Source organism: Condylura cristata, unplaced genomic scaffold, assembly GCF_000260355.1.
Source record: "Condylura cristata isolate star-nosed mole 26May11 unplaced genomic scaffold, ConCri1.0 scaffold00016, whole genome shotgun sequence".
NCBI lineage: Eukaryota > Metazoa > Chordata > Mammalia > Eulipotyphla > Talpidae > Condylura > Condylura cristata.
In genome coordinates, this window is record NW_004567117.1 from 27,007,502 (window position 1) to 27,030,084 (window position 22,583).

General features: G+C 34.2%; 1 protein-coding gene across 2 annotated transcripts in view; it reads right to left on the reverse strand.

The window, feature by feature from the left end:
* Window positions 1-22,583, reverse strand: part of RIT2 (Ras-like without CAAX 2) — a 292,935-nt gene that overhangs the window by 165,809 nt on the left and 104,543 nt on the right. For both annotated transcript variants that reach the window (XM_012725756.1, XM_004683869.2), the window contains exon 3: window positions 13,893-13,966. In XM_012725756.1, the coding sequence (XP_012581210.1) occupies window positions 13,893-13,966 (74 nt within the window). The remainder of the gene's footprint in view (window positions 1-13,892; window positions 13,967-22,583) is intronic.

A 22,583-nucleotide genomic window follows, 5' to 3' on the forward strand; every position in this document is an offset into this window, starting at 1 on the left:
AAAAAAAAAAAAAAGTCTATAAACTGAACTTATAAAGCTTTTATTTCAATAGCAGAAATATGGAAATTTTATACACTAGACCTAGATTTGTAGGTCTAGTTAAAATTAAAATGTAATTTTTGCAACAGCATTCCAACGATTCTCATCTAGTGTTCTATCCAAGACTGAGGGTCTGGACCTATGTAACACAAAAATACAGAAAATTACGTACCAAAATTGTCAATCTTCTCCTGACAACAAATGCATTCAGAAGTTGATCCCAGGTGCTAGATTAAGTATATCAATTCTGACAAGCATAGAATGAGTTAATAGAACATAGAAGCACAGAACTCCAAGAACAAATTAAATATACTGATGGTACCTACATAAACTAGGAGTACTTGTTTTAAACACTGGATGCAAAGTGCTTTTATCACAGAGTTATATTAACAGATCTTAAGCAGACACTAAATTAGAAATGACAGCTTTGTGGTTTATTGAGAATAACCAGATATAACTTGATTGTGAAAAATATTTGTATAACAGATAAATCAAACCATAACAATAATGCCTGCTTTGTAACTCTGGAAAATTTCTGAAACCTTATTTCTGAAACATCAGAAATGACTGAATGTTCTACTTTTCTCCATCCACACAATCAGAATACCCTCATTTACCAGAAGTTCTGTAAAAATCTCATGATTATTTCTATAGTTTAATCCACACTGGCCTTACAATTCTTTCTCTTCATTATTCCAGGGCAAACTTTTATAAACACCACTCTAATTCTGTTACTGTTCATCAACAACTTCCCATTAGTCCAAGAACAAAACTCAAAGTGGTGAACTTGCTCCGACAGGTCAGACTGACCTCTTCAGTCCCATCTTGTCACATGCTCCTGGTCTGCCAGTACCTCTGAGAGGGAGTAGGGGCCACTAAGTATCTCTGGGTTTGCAAACCTCCCATTCTGCTACAGGCATTCCCACAAGCCAACCCCCACACCTTGGAGAGCGTTTACCTTTTCCCTCTTTCTGCCTCAGGAGCCCATGTTTAATATCTCAATGCTAGCTTATAGCCTTTAACCTTAAGCTGCCACATTTGTCGAACTCACCTTGGTACAGTTACAAGGCTTATTCAGTTCAGATTAGTTTCAGTTTTCATCTACCTCCTACTCTGGTTCAAGCTATATAAAGAAAATTTCCTTTTATTGCTCTAGTCACTTACTGTGTCCAGTTTCATGAGTAAATAGCTTAAGTTCTTCATCAAGTTTGCTGACTAAATCAAACTATATTTACTGCTTATATAATGATCTTAAGGCTTACTTTTTTGACTACTTAACTGCTTGAGTTAAACACTATAAGAAATTGATCAATATTGAGAAAATAAATTTACTACTTTATAAAACTTTCAAATTTTAAACTGAAGTTCATTTCTGCTTTAAAGATTAAACATATACATAGATATGTGTGTAAATATGTGTATGTGTGTATATACATACATATATAATATATAATAAGGATGACATGCTTAATACCATTACTCTTAAACCTTATAATTGAACAAATTTAGCTTTCACACTAAAGTCTAAAATATACTAAATTTTAAATAAAAATTATGTAATTTATTGAAAAAATGTTATATATCAGCCTACTCTCTGGGATTTACATGTTAGGAAGAATCAATTCTATCTTGAAAAAACAAATGGTACTGAAGACCCAGTTTAGGATGTCATAATGCTAATCGGCTATAAGGATCATTTATTTATCAGATTTAGATCACTGCACCCTATTTAAGATTAATTCATATGATGAAATTATTGCATTAATAAAAGTACATCATTTTCTTGCACTATGACCCATTACTTAGACGATTACTTATTCCCAAGGCAATCAACATTCTGGTAAGACACTGTAGCTTATGGAAATAAATCAATCATATACTACCCCTGCATACATTTTGAGTAATTTCTGACATGATGACTAGGTAGGTTATTGTGCATGTGAAGCCGCTAATGAAGCTTCCTGTGTTACCTCTTAATTAGAAAATTTAGGAAAAGTAAATTTCCAGGAAAATATGAGAGAGACTGTATTCTACTGGACAATGGAATAAAATGAGATATTATTAAATAATAAATTATATCAATAACAAATACTCACATAACTTATTTAAATAGATTACATAGAGTGTCTCAAGTACTATACAAACTTGGCTATTCTGTGGTAGATTTCCAAGGACACAGATCTTTATAAAGTTGCACTATTCTGAGGACTAACTCAGAAGGAATTAAAGAATTGTGACAGAATTTAGCTTAACATCATTAAAAAAAAACTCACATGGGCATAAATACATCAGGAAAGTACAATTGAAAGATTTGGATATATTTATTTTAAGTTATTGGCAACATTTACAATCCTAAAGGCTCTCAAATCCTGAAAATTGATACCAACTCTAAAATAGTTATAAATTATGATATATCCCAACTATATTTTCTTAGCTAAACCTATACCAATGGTGTAAAGTAACATAGTTATCAAAATTATATAGTTTGGTAATGTCAGCAAATATGATTTTTCAAGTAGTGTTTATTACTCTTTCAGATAAAAGGCAATTGTATTACTAAATGTTTCTCAACATATATTTGTGTATTTTTAATCAATCCCCTTTATTCTAAAATTCCTTTATTGTTTAAATTCTCAACTGTGAGCATATATTTTTCCCTTTACAAGTGGAATGCAAGGATAATACAGAGTAGACATGATTTATGACCAAGTCAAGAAAATAGTTATGGTCCCAGCACCCTGGTCTACTATGAGTGCATGTGACTCCACAAGTCTTTCCTGATTCTCCAGTGACCAAACAGCAGGTGGTGGGATTTCTTGGCCTTTAAAAATGTTAAGAGCCAATTACTATAATAAATATCCTCCTATCAATCCATATTTATGACTATAGAGAGTTACTGGTGCTGTTTCTCTGGCAAGCACTGACTAATCCAGTATTATCTCACAGTCCTTTGACAGAACACTGGCACCAGAGTTTCTGAAAATGTATTGGTTCCATTGACTTTCTGTGGTTTAATGATAGATGCTATTTGGCTGCATATAGGCAGAAATGGGCAATATTTTTTCTAGATGTATGATTTTTTAGAAAATAGCTGTGTCAACTGTGTTGTGTCTCTTTTTTATTGTTGTATAAACATTTGATTCTGCAAAATTTCAGGTATGAAAATAAAGGAGAAAGGGCCCACCCTGGTGGTGCAACAGGTTAAGGCAAAGCACGCAAGCTAGCCACAGCTGCTTCAGTGTGATCCCCACCAGGGAGGTGATCCAAGTGGTGCAATAGACCTCTCCTGTCTCACCCACTGCTTCCCTCAGCAGTGTACTTCCTGGATCTGCCTGTTCTGCTCTCCACTAGTCTCTGGTGAATCCTCTCACCTACCCTGCACCTATGGCCTGTACCCCAGTTCTGTATACATAAATAAATAAATCTTTTAAAAAAAAAGAAAGAAAGGAAGGAAGGAAGGAAGAAAAGAAAGAAAAAAGGAAGAAAGAAAGAAAAGAAAGAGAGAGAAAATTGAGGAGTGAGAGTCTGGGTAACTATAAAGGCAAAGAGACCACTACTAAACATACATGAACAACCTGTCTGAAATGAACTAGTCTGCTATCACAAAGCACTTTGGGTTTCCCAGAACAGCAACTTGACTTTGTAATCAAAGTTGGAATTTCATAAAGAAAGTAACAACACTTTGTATTTTAATATCAATGGGGGCATTCCTGCATGACAGTAGGAAAAAATACAACAAAGTAAGTGTGTTAGGGAAACCCATTTAAAGTGTTCTTAAAGCTATTTTTATCCTTTGAGGGACCCAGTGAATGAACAATTAAAATGTAATTGATAATGTGCATTTTGAATTCCAATTAGATAAAAAAAAAATCAGCTTTCATTTAAAACTTGAATGAGAAAATGGCATTTTTGGATAATAAGCTGGAAGAACCTAGATAAATGTCAGAGCAATTCACAGAAGTATTATGTTTAGGGTATGAAAGTGTGTTTATCTGAAAAGCCTTTGGGAGTCAAGCAGTTTTGCTTCAAAGCTGAAAGCAGGGTGCAAAATTTTTGGCTTAGGCTCCTAGCAGGAAAAACATGTCTTTTGAAGTCTTAGTGACACTAAAGATACTTGTTAGCTTAGTGGGTGGACTCATCATTTAGCTTGAGACTGTCTTTCCAACACAGACCCCCAGTGACTTTCAGTAATCTCTGAATGAGATGTCCATAATCATTTTCTTTCACATCACAAAAGAATGCAGAATTCAGAGTATGTTTAGGGTATGGATTCATTTACAATCTCCAGGATAATTTTATACTAAGTGCATCCATATCAAATTCTATTGATTAGAATTTGCTTATTTATTTTGAGAGCACTTAATGGCTCTAGGGCAGTATATTTCCCAACTCTTGGTCACAGTTTGTTTCCAGTTGTTCAGTGAAGGCAAAATCAGCATGCTGTTTGCCAGTTGTTGGTCTAAAGAATAATCCAAGTTCCTTGAATGAGAGCATTTCAACAACTCTGCTGCCTAATTACAGAATTGATTTCTAATGGAGAAGTCTGGTTCCCCAAACTCCCTTTATTTCTGAATTTCAAACAGAATACAGTACAGCACACTTATTTTCTGAGGTCTTTTAAGATTCTTAGGATTAAGAATAGATTGAATAGAAAATAACTTCATCAAGAGTCTTGAATCAAAGTGGACAGAGGAGGGAAGGGAAACGGTGTTTTCTTCACTCGATTAACTGAAAAAGCTTATGTCTAGGAAACATCTACAATGTAACTAATAAGATACTGGACACAGTGACTTAAGAAAGAAGACAAATTTTCTCACTTAGAGAACTGTTTGATCTTAAAAAGAAGGCTACTCAAATTTTGATATATTAAATATGAAGTATATAGGAACTATAGGTATTTCACGTTCAACTTTTTTTCTGTTCACCATAATCAACACCATGGTCACACCAGCTACAGCTATGTCCTTATTTATGGATATGACTTCTTTCTCTTATTATAATTTAAGAAATATATCTTTAAAAAAAATCAGGATTCTTTCATAAACCTTGCTTTAGCTCTAAGAATACAGTCTTCCATTTCCTTTCCTTTGATTCTCATCTTAATTATTTGCAGCTTTTCAGAAATATAAGATAATCAATTCTCATCCTAATTATTTGCAGCTTTCCAGAAATATGAAATGATCTACACACACCCAGAATTACAATTACTTTCTATGTTTACAAAAGAATGCAGGAAAACAAGTTTTGTCCCTGATCCTGGAGGAAGAACAGTTACTATAATACCTTTGGTTTTATCACTGAAATGTCCTAATGCTACATGTGTGCGAGCATCATTATTACCCACTTTTCTTTGAACAGATTCAGATACTAGATTGTGTGTATCCACATCTTCACACTGAAACTAACAGCTCGTTGGCAGTAACTCTTCTGTCCTATCTGTCTCCTTATCAGCTTACCTGAGTAGAAATAGCTGATTTTCATTCTTAAACTTAACTGAGAATTATCTTTATATTAGTTGTGTTACCTCTTAATGAGCAGTGGCATTTTGTCTGTACTATTAAACATTGAAAGGCAGGAAACATTTTCAAAGTTTTAAATCAATAGCTACTTGTACAATTCAGAGTGCAAAATTATTGATTTATAAGTAACAATTCATTATTGAATGAATGAAACACTGATAAAATTAGATGTTAGAGAACAAATATTTTAAATAACATCTAAACCAAGATCTTTATTTTTAAATTGCGAAGAAAGTGAATCACATAGACAATAAATACTTAATATCCTCATTTTTCACGTATGTCAGACACCTTATATTCATTTTTGAATACTTATTCTTAACTGGATACCTCCTTCTTCACATGGCCGTAAAGGAGTTGTACCCACTGGTAAGAACTGACATTGTGTTACTGGTAATTTGTTTCTTAATAAAGATGCCTTTTTTATAGATGCCTTTTTATTCATTTATACCATCTAAATCCTTTGCCAAGTTACTAGTAACAGTGACAATGCAAGTTAAGAAAATTCTGCAAACAAGTGTCTCTGAGTTAGAATTAGGAAAGATAAACATTGTGCAAAATATACAAGAATTTTATTTTACTTTTTTATAAAGGAATTTTAAAAAGACAATGCTAAACAAAACATTATACTGATGGCATTCCTTTCCCACCCCACCCTCGGTTCTGCCTTGATTTATCATCATGAATTTTTGATCTGCTATTTAGCCAGTTTTCTGTACTGAATTTCAACGTGGACTCAAAATTTCATTGGTAACATTAAAAAAAAGTTTACACACAAAGAGAAAGAATTATCGTTCATGAATTGTCCAGTAGTGTTCAAAGGACGACTTTGAAAAGAGCCGCAAGATGGTAGGTTCAGGAAAGAGCCCTGGGCACAACGTTGGGATCAGTCCAGCTCTGGTATTTAGAAAACTCATGACCTTGGGTAAACTACTTGTCTCTTCTGAGCCTCAGTGCCCTTATTTATAAACAGAGAGAACTTAAATATGTGACCCTTAATGACCTTTCTACATTTAAATATTTATAATTGCCATCATTTGCATGGATATTATGTAGAAATATTTATGAATCTACTGCTGAGTTTCTACTCAGGACCAGTCAGAGTGAAAATTCTATAATGTTCAAGCAGCAATTTTAGGATGCGAAATTCTGGTATTGTCTGTCACAAAAAGTAAAAAAAGGGGGGAGGGTATGGGGAAGATTCTGAAGGAAATGTTTTAAAGTAATGGCAGCCAGTAAGCTGAAAAATGAATGATCATTGAATGGTCATTGAACAATCTTCTGTTTTTCAGCTATTTCTATCAAAGGCATAATTTAGAGATGTCTTGGCAGTTATTTTACTCTGTACATGTATGCTAAGTATAAATCAACTTTTTTTTTTTAATTTGGCAGGGTTAGTCTTTCAATTGCCAACTTTCAGCTAAAAATATAAATGATGAATATAAACCTCAATGTTGTACATATCACACTGTTGAGTTTAGACACTTAAAACCTGGTTTGGGAAGGAAAACTCACTGTTGGTGAGAGAAAACTAAAGAGGTGATAGGATTAAAGACAGAACAATGAAGTCTAACATCCTGTTTGCTTGAGTCTAGACCCCTTTTTTTTAACATGTGCAAAAGGAAAAGTGCAAGCTCTTGAAGGTCAGGGATTACAGTGACTTTATTTATTTTGTATCCCTGTGGAACAATTAATCCAGTATAATAAACTAATTTATGCCCTATTAATCATCTTGAGACTGTGAGAGACACACAGCAGAAATTTACATATATTTCATAATTTATTTCATATACACTGAATTAACTAAGGACACTGTGATTAGCCTTGTATATTTTATAGATTTTTAAACAATTCATGATCCAACTATTATTCCTCTGAGTTAATAGAAATCTACCTAAATTTATAATATCCTTTAAAAATAGTCATTAGGCTTTCTTTTATGACACATTTTAAAAATATATGTCATAATTTCTTGATCATTTAATAATATAATTATAAATATTATGATTGAATTTAAGTGTATATAAATAAATATACACACACGCACACACATATACTTGCTTTTACAGCAAATAATGCATCTAAATGATGCTTCTAAAATATTTTTGTATTTCATCTTGTATTTTAAAATAATTTTCTTTTGCTTCTAAATTATAGGTTGTCAGCTTATTTTACTATAAAAGTATGTGCCTCAAGAAACTGACTTCTGAAATTTTGTTACCTAAAGCTGTAAATGGAAATAAAAGTAGTTAAACAGCCTGTCACATCTAAGTCTAATATCAAACAGACTGAAAATAAGAACCTGAGAGTCTCTCTTATTATTGGAAATTTTATAGAGAATACAGTAATGTCTTATTTTTGACATTATTTTAACTACTAAGGAATTTCTGATTGGTGTCAGTTTCTGGCCTTATTTTGTACAATGATTTGCTTTCCTATCATGCATATTTTAAATCACTCATAGCTTTACAGCTATGTTTTAGAGTCACCATACTGGAAAAGAAGAGATAATAGTTTGATTCTATGACTTTATAATTTACTGTCCAAATGGAGCTCAACTGACTAGAAGGAGTGTTATAAAAAGCATTAACAAGGATTAATTGATCTATATTTAGAACCAGCTAGGAATGTACTTGGAAAATAAGGATTCATTACCCACTCTTTGCAGCAATGTTAAAAGTGAATTTTTTCCCCAAGGGTTTCAATTGGATCACCATGACTTTGTCCCATTTTCCCAAAATCCAAGGCTATTGTCCTGTGCTGTCAATTCAGCACAGGAGTCTTGCTGGAAACTTCTTTGTTCATGTGTAGAACTGAACTGACCTTTGGTGCCAAAAGTTGTTGTTCCTATGTGGTAAACCTTTCACATATAGTCTTACTTGTAGATTTAAAATAACTTCTAAAGTGTATCTTAATACTGGAGAAACTAGGTGGTACTTGCATGATTTAAGAGGCACAGAAAGGAATAAAAGATTACAGTTACAGGACTTGTATAAAAGAGTATTATGTTGGGTAGGCAGCTTTGGGGAGAAGGATACTGAAGGGAAGAGTAAAGGACAACAGAAATCTGAAGAATTACTCAGTATACATTTCATGATGTATCTGATTAAAGACAATTCTTTTAAAACTAAGGACTGGACCCATTCTTAGATCCCTACTTATCAAGCTTTTTGACTTTAATGTGAACTCACTTGCATTGACATTTGGTGACTTAGCATCAATCAGATAATCAAAACTATCAAAATGTAACAAAAGCTCTGAAGAAACAGAGTATACACACGGACACTAGAATATACTTAGATGTATTTTAGTGTCCCAAACATGTCCCTAAAATGGCAACAGAAACTTTTGAAATGAGAAGAATGGGTCATACTTTAAAGTGTTCCTTTAAAGGAGTTACAAACTGAAGGGAGAAAAGAAAGTTTAAGGCTTTAGTCTTATTTTTATTAGTAAGACTAGAAAAAAATATTAATATATAAGATCCAGTCTTATAGAAATTCAAGAAATCACAAGATTATAAATCTGAAAGGGGCCTGAAAGGTCAAATCTGTTATTTCACAGATAAGTAAATTAGGTCTGGACTGGATAAAAGACTGCATTGACTGTAGAATTGGTTAGGTGTTAAACCAAATACCATATTGCAATTACATTTTCCATTGTTCTAGAGTGCAATACAGGCAGGAGAAAAATGAATATTTATAGAAAGCTTCAGTGTTTGGATATATTAACATATAAAAAGATAAAAATATGGTTTATTTGGAGGAGGGTTATTTATATTATTTCTAATAATGATAAGGGTGAACTGACACATTTGTAATTACAAATGATATGCAGATATATTGATGTACAGATATACAAATCATACTTTTAGTTGAATATAGTTACATACTATTTTTAAAAATCTCTCCTTCAGGGGCATTTCTGGTGGCACAAAGGGTTAAAGCACACCACTATAAAGCTATCTGGAGCCACTGCACCATGAGTTTGATCCCCAGCCAGGGCGGTGGCCCATATGGTGCAGAAAACCTCTGTTTCACACGCTGTTCCCCACAGCAGTGTAATTCAGTATGTGTGCCTATTCTGTTCTCTACGCTTTCTCTGGTGAATCCTCTCACCACTGCTGCACCTCTGGCCTTACCACAGTTCTGTATGCATAAATAAATAAATCTTTAAAAAAATAAAAAGTTCTCTTTCAACTTTTATTTTGGTAAAAAATTTCTTTTTTAATTATGCCAAGACAAAGAATAATGTAGGCATCAGAATCACCCATTAACAAATGTACGTAATTCTGCCATATTCCTTATCAGTTTGCTGCCATTTTTAATTCAGTGTCCTACTACTATTCCAAACTACACATCTTTTAAAGACACAAGCTAAAATTCATTCTATTTTGCATTGTTCTGATTAGGAGAGCACTCAGCAGTTAGGAATTACATAGAGATGAAATACAAGTTTGAATGGGAGTCTAAATGGATCTAGCCACATCTGGATCAACAACTTACTGTTAACCTTAGATAAGCCACTTATGCTTTATAAGCCTTCATATATTGCCCTGGAGGAATATATGAAGAGTATTTTTCTCACCTAGTCTCAGATGTGGCCTGACTCTGTGAAATGATACTTTTGGCTATCTAGGAGAAGTTAGATAGGAAAATGTCAGCTCATTGTCTGCTGTTAGAAACAGTTATTGATCCATGAATAGATCAAATTTAGATGTACTAATAATTTAGTACATCATTAAGCAATGAAAAAAGAATCGGGGTTCTGGAAGAAAGATTAGGGTAAAAGTCCTTCTCAACTTGAAATGTGGTGAGGGACAATCCTTCTCCCACAGAATTTTTTAGGCTTCAGACAGCCATATGAATAGCACAAACACTGAAGAAGCATGCTGGGACTTACTTGAGCTAAGTCGCAGGAGTGCCTACAAGAGGACAGTCACTATGTTTCTTTTAATACTACTGAGTCAAATTCTAAGTGATAACAATACTTCTAACTTTTCTATTTCTGGGGTTTGTGATAAGAATGATATTTCAATAAATGTTGAATGGTATTAGTGCCAAAAGAAACTAGGATAATTATGAGTATTTCAATGGAGCATAGTTTTATAAACAACTTCTAGCTTAATATTAGATTGGAAGCTAATGATCAACAAATGTAAACCTTTTGTCTTTCTAATTGTATAGTTAAAAGTTTCTCATTGTTTTCAGAACATGTAATATTAGTTAGAAAATACTCCAGGGAAAGTGTGCAGATTTATCTCATCACTCACCACTTCACACACAAACAGGTAATATTCTCCATCTCTAGCCATATCCAAATAACAATGCTCCCTTACATGCTGTATTGATCAGCTACTGCCACCATGCTGCTACAAGTCAAACACCAAATAAACGCCGGGCCCTGAAGTAGTTAACTACTGTTTATGGTATTTCTAGTTCAGAGATATTTATTTATTTATTTGTTTGTTTATTCATTCATTCACTCATTCATTCATTCATTCATTTATGCATACAGAACTGGGGTACAGGTCAGAGGTGCAGAGGTGGTGACAGGATTCACCAGAAACAGCGTTGGGAACAGAACAGGCAGATCGACAAAGTACACTGCTGAGGGGAGCAGTGGGTGGGTCAGGAGAAGTCTGCCACACCATGTGGGTCACCTCTGGGGCGGGGGTCAAACTCATGTTGAAGTGGCGTTAGCTTCTTAGTATTGTATTTTAAACCGCTGCGCCACCAGGGAGGGAGGGCCCTCTAGGTCAGAGATCTTTGTAGTAGCTAGAGCAGATCTACTTCAGCTTACAACTAGGCTGGGCTTTGCTTCAGTCTTTGACTTGGCCTGCCCCACAGGTTTCCACAATCTCCACAGTCCAAAGACTACCTGCTTCATCCTCTTCTCTTGGTGAACAACAGAAGCACTCAAGGTCTCTTAAGAACTTGGATTGGGGGCACTCCCTGTGGCACGGCAGGTTAAAGGTCAGCACTGCAAAGCTGACTGGTGCTTCTGCATGAGTTCAATCCCCATCCCAAAGGTGATGACATGGCACAGCAGACCTCTCCTTTCTTGCCCTCTGCTCTCCTCAACAGTATACCTCTGTCTGCCTGTTCTCCCCACTCCGGCTCTGGTGGGTCCTCTTACCACCTCTGGCCTATACACCATTTTCGTATGCATGAATAATTAAAATACACACACACACACACACACACACACAAACTTGGCTTGGGTATAAAAGGTTAACTCATTAGTCTGCACCCACTAACCCCAGCACTGGCAGAGCCAAGCATGCACATGAGGAAGAGAGGCAGCCTGTGTATTCACAATTCCATCAGCACCAAATAGAACTGGGTAAATATTAACAAACATCTGTAGACTAAATGAATGTTCTCTACAAATCAAGAGATTTCACTTTCTTCTTTTTATTTTTTTTAGATTTATTTATTCATACAGAACTGTGATACAAGCTAGAGGTGCAGGGGTGGTAAGAGGATTCACCAGAGACAAAGTGGGAGCAGAACAGGCAGATCAACGAGGTACACTGCTGATGGTCGCAGCGGGCTGGTCAGGAGAGGTCTGCCGCGCCATGTGGATCACTTCTGGGGCGGGATTGAACTTGCACTGAAGCGGCTGCAGCCAGCTTGCAGTGCTGGGTGCTAAGCTGTTGCACCACCAGAGAGGGCCCAGATTTCATTTTCTTCTAAAGCTTAAATCTAACTAAGTATTTTTAGTAATGCAAGTTTACTGTTTTCCCAAGTAGTCATTTTGGTTTCAAGTTTTAGTTGTTACAAGTAGTTCATTACAATGAATGAAATTTAACATACTGAGTCTTCTAATTAGACCTAAAGTACCTCTTAGGGGTGCAGGGAATGTCAGGCCTTTTAAATAATTGAAATAATTTTAAAATTCTAAATATGCTCAATAACTTCAACAGTTTTCCTCCAGTAAGTCCACTGTCCAAAGTTCCCTGATAACAAATGAGTTTCTCAATATATAAATTTCAAATAGTTGTGATAGAGCTTGTCGACATACATGTGAAAAGGATGTCTTCTCTTGTATTGACTGCAGCATTCTATTTAAGTTAAATGTGTTTTAAAAATCTTTAATTATACTACTTCTTGCTCCAGCACTAAATTTTTCCGCTTCATATGACTGTGGATTTATATATATTTTCCTGTGAATTTCTGTCTTTGTCTTGAATATTACAGACTAGAAAATTTTAGACTTTTTGTTGTTTTTCATTATTAACTGACAGTTGTAATCCTTAACAATACTTTTGCTAAAAAAAAATTTGTTTAATAGCGATAGTTATACCTTTTAGTTTAGTAGTTTTGCCTATTGTTTTTCATAACTTTTTGTTTCCCCTTTTATGTTTCTTGAACCAGTTAAATATATATTAGTTTTGTTCTTTTATTCAATATTAAGCAATACTTGAGTATTCTGGGAAAATAAATCTTATTTATTTTTACTTCTGAGATATTTACATTTGCTATTTGTGTTTTCTCTTTTTCTTTTTATTTATTTATTTTTCTTACAGCCTTATTGTATACATGTATTTTAAAAATATATTCTCCCATTCTCTATCCCCCTTTTTGAGACTATTGTTAAGAGTAGTTTTAAGTTTGTAATAGACTGGACAGTTATATGTTTATGCTTATCATTTAATAAATATGATTGTATGTTCAGGATGATTGTTTCAAAAGTATAAAATTAAAACAAAATCTCTATCTTCCTTCCAAACATAGCAAGACTTTGAAATGGTTTAGCTCTGACTCCTTTCTCCTATTTACTTATAATTGCTGTGTAGCATTTCAGTTCTATATTTTTATCTCACACAAATAATTCTTTCCTATCGCTCCTCCTAGTCTTTCTATTTTTACAGATTTGTACACTAGTGTAGTAGCTCATGCTAAACCTTGGTTATATCACTCATCCCATCACCATGTCTACCTGCCTTTGCCCCACGAGCACATTTGCTAAACAGACATTCTTTCTTTATATTTAATGGAAACTCTCTGACAGATATCATCATCAAAACTAGGATATTCTTGTGTATATCTGAGGAAAAAAAATTTAAAACTTTCATTGATTTTAAAATTAAAATTTATTGGCAATATTATAGTCACACTTATACTTAGAAAATTAAGTGAATGTTAAATTATTTTGGTTGGCAATGAATTATAGTTCCCTGCCAATTCTTTTCTTGTATAACTCCTTATTTCTATTGCAAATTTACTTTTATGTTTGAATAACTAAACTCATCATCTGCTTTGTGGTAAATGTATTTGTGATTAAAGCATAAATTGGTGTCGGAGATTAGAATAACTTATGAAAATCACCTACCTGACCAGCAGTGTCCAGGATGTCCAAATAAGCCGGTTCATTATCAATTCTTACTTGGGTCTTATAAGCATCTTCTGAAAACACACAAGACAAAGTGTTTATTTAAATATATTCACAGAGTAGTTATAATTGCTTTTTTAAAAGATGTCTTACATAGTTTCCATGTGGTGACATCCTAGCAAAAGAATACTGATAGCTAAAATGTACGAGATAAGTCAAAATGACTTGTGAATATATTGAATGGAGTCATATTGTTGAGTGAGACATCTAAAATAAGACTGGTTGGCTCAGACCTTGATTTTACCACTACCTGCTATCTGACTTTAGGAAAATTACCTGAGCTCTAAAAATATGAAAATGTGATAATGATTTCTGTATCTAACAAATACATCGAATCACATAGTTATTCAAATGATTAAAAAAAATAATAATGTACGGAAGGTGTCCAGTATACTGTTTTGTGTGTAGTAATTGTTAATAAGGTTTCAATATATTTACTGATTTTAAGTAATATGGACTCCACTGTAATGTCATGGTATGTGTATTCTGTATGTTTACTCTGGCTATAATGTGGTAATGAATTTTAATGTGGAGCACTAGAAAGGTAAATCAGATATTTGGTAATAAACTTAAGAAATGATGATGACTGGTACTATGATATTTAGAAGAAAGTTGATAGATTTTCACTATGTTTAAAAGATAGAATCCACTGCACTTAATGATAGATGAGAGACAATAAAGAAACTGCAAGAGAAACTCAGATTTCTATCACTTGCAGATGGACAGATAGCAATGACATTTATTAAGAAAGGAAAGAAAGAATTTCACAAATTCAGTTTAAGAAATTTTTTTTTTCATTTCTATAGATTACTCAATCAAAATTATGTCTATTTGGTTTCAATACTTCAGGGAAAAAATTGAGTCTTATTTTAATTCAACTTTTTATTTACTCATTCATGCCAATTCTGAAATCCTATGTACTTCAGTCTATTCAAATAACTTTAGTGTGTCCATTAATACTTGTGAAACATGCTAGACATTTTGAATCCAGAATTCATTAATTCCTAGTACTTGGCTGTGATTCCTATTTTTTTTTATTAGTTAATATTTATATTTTTTTTTAAAGAGAAAATTGAACCACTGCTAAAAGTACTGACATTTGGCACAATTCAATTATTATGCATACTGCTAATTACAAATTATAATTAAACAAACAGATTGGTTCCAGAACCTATTGGTTTAGAAATTAATAATGATCGGCCACAGAAGGCATCTTGTTTAAGGTATCATATTGCTGGAAATATGATGATACACACTTACCACACACACACAATCATGGTATACACTTCCAAAGTTACATAATCATGGTGGAAGGAAGACACTTATATAAATAGATTTGTTTACTGGAATGTTAAAATCCAAAAATTTATAGGGCAGATTCCCTATCTTCAGGGAAATTCACTCCTAATTTTCATACTCCAGACAGGTGAAATTGTAGGAAGTACAATTTGTAGAGATCAATCTAATGTGACTTGAGCAATTACCAGCCACTTAATACAATTCAGCATATTGCTAACTATACAATCTTTATTTTCTTATGTTACCTCTCTTTATGTTTTCTCTCTTGATGCTTTTACTTGTCTTCCTCTCACAAAAGAGAAGCCTTATAGAATAACTTAAATTTTATTGATGATGCACAGGCTGGTTTTTCAGTTCTATAGGTAAATATAAATAGTTACTCTGAAAAGGGCTTTATGACTGGTGGATCACATGTGTGCCTTTGAGATTTCATGTTTGTTTATTTGACTCAAAGGCCCCCAAAAGAGCCTGCTGAGGCCAGGAGCATGCTGAGTAATCCAGACAGAATGTTCTATATGATTATCTGAGCCCTAAATAAACTCAACACATGAAACATCTATCAAATAAAAGCTTCTCTTGGGATCAGAAAACCCCTTCAAAGAGACTCGATGTGAAGTGGCTGGAAATTAAACCAAGCCCTCTATCCAAGATTTCTTTCTCTCTTTTAAAAAGTGTCCATCAGAGTGTATATTCTTGTGTTGTGAAACCAGGTCACCTGCCTAGCCTCTATAGAAATGAATCCCTTTTATTCCCTCCCCATAAATAATCTTCCCTTCTATTTCCATCCATCCAACCCTTTGAGACCTCCCATGCAGAAATGCAGTGGCAGAAATACTCTCCTGAATACATACAAATACCTTCTCAAATTTCAATACCTGCCTATAGACCCAACCCAGAAGTGAGCTCATTTATTTTCCCAAGCAAGAGGCCAAATATACACAAAGTCACATCAAGCAGAAATGGCAGCAACGGCCTGCTGTGTTGTTTGCACAGAACTGCATAATGGGAGCACATTCTTGGAGGCATCTATCAACTTCCAGTTCATTTGAAAACACTATTGTTTCTTTAGTATGTATCTTCTTTAATCTCCTTCAACAGAATTATATAAGAAGAAATTGCCAGGGATCTATAGTAAAGCTTCAAACCCACCACTAAATATCTATGCTTCGCCTTTTATTTGTAAGGTAGAGGTAATGATACTTGTTGGTCAACAGATGAGCCCTAATGAGGATCAACAAAAGTAGCAAATACAATGGTGTTTTTAATAAAAGAGAATACAATTCAAACTCAAACATATTATGTTGTGATTTAAAAAATATACTGCTCCAAATTAATCATGAAATTATATTAAAACTAAATAACTTCTCTATTTACTTTTATTCATGAGGGAGTTCTTTCTTCCCAACAAGTAAATCACAGAGGACTTGGAAGGATATATTTCCAATAATCATTAAGCATATAAAATTTTTAATAAATTGGAAAAAAAATAGATGTTGTGTGTAATTTAGCCAATTCTTGAGCAAAACAAACATATGTACTTCAGTAATTTTAAAATATTTTAGTTATAAAAATGAAAACAGGGCAATTTAACTAATTTTTAGTATGTAACTAAGGAAAAATAATACATTATTGTTGAATTTTCATTAGATGTTTAAAAAATAAAACTTACAGAGTTGACTACTTCATAAATGGGGCAACCCCAATTTGAAGTATGTTATTTGTATTACAGTAAAGATACACTTATATAACTCTAAGCTAGTTATTATGCAGATATAAATCACTGACCTGATTTTTAAAAGAAAAACGGGCTCAAATAATCTATCTATAAAAACTTTCTTAAATAATTACTTGCATAAATCATCTTAATTTTGTCTCACTCTGTGTGTGTGTGAGTATATGTAAAGCAAAAGACCCTTGGAACAAGTTGTATTATGACATTAATAAGGACTGCTTCAATTTGTGTATGTGTATATATATATATGCAAATATGTATGTGTGTGACACACACACACACACACACACAATCATGGTCTATACTTCCAAAGTTACATAATCATGGTGGAAGACACTTATATAAGTAGATTTGTTCACTGGAATGTTAAAATCCAAAAATTTATAGGGCAGATTTCCCTATTTTCAGGGAAATTCACTCCTAATTTTCATACTCCAGATAGATGAAATTGTAGGAAGTACAATTTGTAGAGATCAATCTAGTGTGACCTGAGCAATTACTTGAGATATATATATATATATCTGTAAAAGATATGAGAGGCGATAGGACTAGGCTTCACCTATACTGTCTGGAATCCTTTGTCTCTGTCTCAGTTGTTTTATAATGAGGAGGAACACAGAGAACATGTTTTTCCTTCCTCAGACCCTTCAGCAAGGAATGATGACAACTTCTGTTCTTTCCTACTCCATTTATCACACCCAAAGAATGGCTTCATCATCCTAGGACTAAGAGCTGTGCAATTATTATAACTGGTTATATTCTAGAAGTCTTATAAAGTAGAATGTTTAAATACAAATTTTCTTCACAAAAATAGAGCTTTTCTGGTCAGGGCAAATTGACTGAATGACACTTTTAAAAGAGAGACAACATCAAAGACAGCTGAACTTGGAACTACGGAGAATTTTCATATGACAGGTGGAATGTAAAATGGTGTAACCAGGTCAGATGTTTGAGGCTATCTGCGAAAGCTGGTGTTACACATATCCTATATGTTAGATTGAATCAGTGGTCCTAGTTCTTGTCTATATTTATATTATATATCCCAGTCTTGCCATTACCTTATGGTGGATGAAATGCACTGTCTTGTTCTTTGATTTTATGCTTGACTATTCAACTGACTTTTGCCATTGGAAAGTTAATTAATGTGATGTGAGCAAAGGCATGAAATATGCACGGACAGTGGGGCTTGTTCTCTTGATTTGTCCATGATCATGAGAAAAACACGTTCTGAGATGCCTGCTGATAGCAAGACAGACACTAGTAGGAAGTAAAGACTTCTTCAGTAACCTACAGGTATCTGAGAGGGAAATTAATATTATTTTTAGCACTCAGATTTTTGACATTGCTATAAACAGTTTCACTCATCAGAAACTGCATACACATATACAGTTACAAATGTACATGAAAAGCATGAATGAAAATATTTTATCAATATTATTCATACTGCCTCTACACTAAAAACAACTCATATTTCATTGTTATCACAATATACAAATACCCTCTACCATACTTGTAAAGGGGATTATTTTTCTAGGAGATTTACAAAACTATGATGCATCATAGCACATGGTTGAATCTTAAAAACATGTTAAATAAAATAAATTACACAAAAAGAACATCCACTGTGTGCTTTCACCTATATAAAATTTAAAAAATTAAGCATCCAGGGCCTCCCTGGTGGAGCAAGGAGTTAAGTTGCAGCCTTATAAAGCTATCGGCAAGCACTTCATATGAGTTCAGTTCCCAACCAGGCTGCTGGTACACAGGGTGTGTAGACCTTTCATGTCTAGTCCGCGGCTTCCCTCGCCAGTGTATTTCAATAGATACACCTGTTCTGCTCTCTACTCTGTCTCGGGTAGAGCCTCTCATCCCACCTCCCACACCTCTGGCCTGCAACCCAGCTCTTGTATGCATAAATAAATAAAATAAATCTTGAAAAAAGAAATAAGCATTGAGGCCAAGCTATATTTATTAGGAAATACTTAATCAAGATGGAGCTTATTTGTATATTACTTTGTGATAAATCATTGTTCTGTACACTTTTATGTATTTATGTTATACTTTACTTTTAAATGTTAAGAAGGAAATAATTTTAATTACCCAAATGTAAACAAAGGATAAAATACCTAGTTCAAGTTCCCTAATTTTTTCATATTTTTATAGTAACACAGTATTTGCACAAAATTAATCACTTTGATTAACTTCTTCAATGATTTTTTTCTTCTAGCTATAACAATTTTTATTTTATATAGTGACAGCTTCTTGATATTAAGTCTTCACATGGAATAAATTCTGACAATGCTGATGAATATGGGTGATAGGAGTAGAAAACAGAACGATATCAAAGAACCTCTGTCCAAAATATCTTTCTCTTTGGTCTGGCAGGATGCCCCAATTTCCACCTCTTCTGTTTCATTCTTTCTATTTAAGATAAGCCATTTTATTTAAAGGAACTCCCTATTAAAATGCAATACAACTACAGAGAGGTAAAATATTAAGCTATTATCAAGCACAAACACCTTAGTCTGAGATTACTTTTGCACAAAATTAGCTGTCAGGAGAGAATGCAGAAAGGGCCTGAGGGGATGATCATGGTGGATGATAAAAGTGAAATGTAGGGGAGGGAACAAGCAGTGCCAACAGCTTTGGCTCCAAAGATTTGCATGAGATCATGTTTGTGTGAACATAAGAGCTACATGAGATTCTTGGCCATCTGAGGACCAGAAAGGACCCTAGGTTGGGGCAACAGCCTGAAGAAGAACAAGGTATGTACGGGAGGATGTGGTCATTTTCGCTCATTCTTGAAACTGATGGAAACATGTAAGACATGGCGTGTGTGTGTGCGTGAGTGCATGTTCCGAATGTGCCAAGTGTGGCATTTTAATAATTGAACCCTATGAATATAACAAAGATAGACTAGACACAGAGAAACCTGATATTCAGTATATCTTGCCTCTTGCCACAAAGTTGGATAATCCTTACTGGATAACCAGTCTTTCTAGGAATAAGGGCAGTAAAAATGAAACCTCCACAGATGGAGAAAGAAGGGTGTATTTTATGACAATGGGATAAGGCAGTGCTTCATAAACTCTCCTATATATACAGCTCTCCTAGGGATTGTATTAAAATGCACAATCTGTTTCATTAGGTCTGAGGCTTAAATTCTCTGTCTCTAATAAACTGCCAGGTTATATCCATTCTACTGATCCAGACTGGTACAAATATAGTATGAGAAACAAGCAGTGTAAATCTACTGATAGTTACATTAAAACAATAGCAAAAACTTAAAAAATACTTTAAATATGCCACTTAATTAAATTCATTTAAAATATCATGAAATTGTTAGATATTAGATATTTGTGCAGATAACAAAAAATATTAATGAGATATCTTACATTATCTTTCTTATACAAAGTTTTAAAGTCAACATATAATCTGAAATGTGTGCAGGCATGTTAAGTTCACAAAGCCTCATGTGGCTCACAGGTACTATATTGGCCTAGGCATAGCTAGAGAGCAGGGACAAATTGTTACAAAACAGTGTATCCCAATAACCTCAAATTCCATCACTGGTGGTCTTTTCTTTTAGAGAAAACAAAATTTGAATTTAAAATACAATTATAGACATCCCCAATTTTGTTGTCAAATCCTACTTATAATAGGTAATTTATAGTTTATTTCCCATGGATTAGGCATGGTTCTGAAAAGAAAGAAGCATTACTTAATAAAATATTAGTTATATTTTATCTTAAATGAAGGTTTATTTGTTGTTCTATCTAGCTGTCTATCATCTCTCAAAATATCGATCATTATCTCTCTAATCCATTTATGGCAAAGAACTTTCTCACATAATTAGGGAGGCTGAAAAGTACCAACATTTTCTGTTGACAAGATATCAGCCCAGAAAGTTGATGATGTTATTTTGAATGAGAGTCTAATGTTTGAGAACCAGCATTAGACTGAGTATAGGTTCAATGCATAAGAAGTGGCAGAAGGATGGTTCTACTCAATCAATCAGGCAGCCAATACTCCCTCGTACTCAACTGGTTTGTTCTCTCTGGGTTCTCAACAGATTGGTTGATTCCAACATTTGAAATTAAATTTTGTTCTACTCAATCTACTCATCCAGAAACATTCTCACAGACACCCAGAATAATGTGAGGCTAAATGTCTGGGTACCCCATGGTCCATTCAAATTGGCACATAAAAATAACCATCATACTGCTCTTTGATTTCTTCCTACACTTGCTCCAATAGAATCATTTCACCCCATCCTGTGTGTCTCTAAAACCTTCAACATAGCTCTAGTAAAGCTTTCTTTCATCTGTTCTAACATTTTCCTCCTCCATCTTAACTATTTGAAAGCAGGAAGCATGGCTTATTCATCTTTGTAGAAGCATTTTCTAGCTTTTTGACAGGCACAAAATAAGGGATCGATACAGTCTATATACCATATCCTCTCACTGCACCCAGCAGTCTGTTCAACCTTTCCAGAAATGCTTCATTTAATTTATATAACACACTGCATATAAATACGAAAATAAAGACAGAGAGAGGTTAAACTTTACAAACCTCACAAGCCAGAAGGAGGTGCTTGAGAAACTAGTCTGATAGACATGGAAAGCCATTCAATTTTGCTATGATTTTTTTTCAATGAGTAGTCAAAGCATGAAGAGGTTTATCTTGAAGATTAAGTGCTGTTACTTAAATACATTGAGTAAATATATTGTGCCCATATCTTGTCTGAACTTAAATTAATATATAGATATAAATAATAAAGAGCAGAATCTTTGAAGAAGATACAGTTAGTAAAATATAGGAAAAAGCAGTGTAGTTTACAAAAATGTTTGGGGACATCTGTTATATTTTAAGCCCTGCCTCCATGACTGAGGCAGTAGCAACTGGCTTTGCAACACTTGACTCAGGCTTTGCCATTGAGATTCATCCAATCAGATCTTCGATTAAAATCTAAATGATATCAGATGTCTGTGGTAAGGACACTTGCATTTCTGGGAAGATGATATAACATGGCAAACACCACACCACTTCTGTGCACAGTGATAGCAATAACAGTGCATTCTCCATAAAAAGGGGAGAGTCCAAGTTTGTGGACCCATGTAAGGAAAGGTAGAGCAGAGCGGCAAGGGGATGCAGGAGGAGTTGGAAGACCATACTTTGAGGAGGCAGTGGAGCAGAGACATGTGAAGAAGGTACAATTTCTTCTTGGCCTTGGACTTGCACCAGGGACTTGGGGGATGGAGGAGACTCTTGGAAGAGATGTTGGTGAAAGACCCACAAGTGACTGACAACAGTAGCCTTTATCTTAATGTTTACACTGATTTTGCTCTTTTCTTTCCATACGTGCATGGCTCCTGCTGCTCCTTGCCTATAGTTCCCTCCAGAAGGCACCTTAGACTTGTGAAAGTTGTTGGCCTTGTTTTGTGCCAACTGTGTTTGGCTGGGCATTTACTCACAAAGGGGATGGGTATTTGGATGTTTCATTGGATAACTATAATTCTTTCTTGTCTTCTCCCTATTGTACAAGAATTCTATTAAACTTAGTTTCTACTGAAGACCTTAAGCATAAAGAGTAAGTTTTG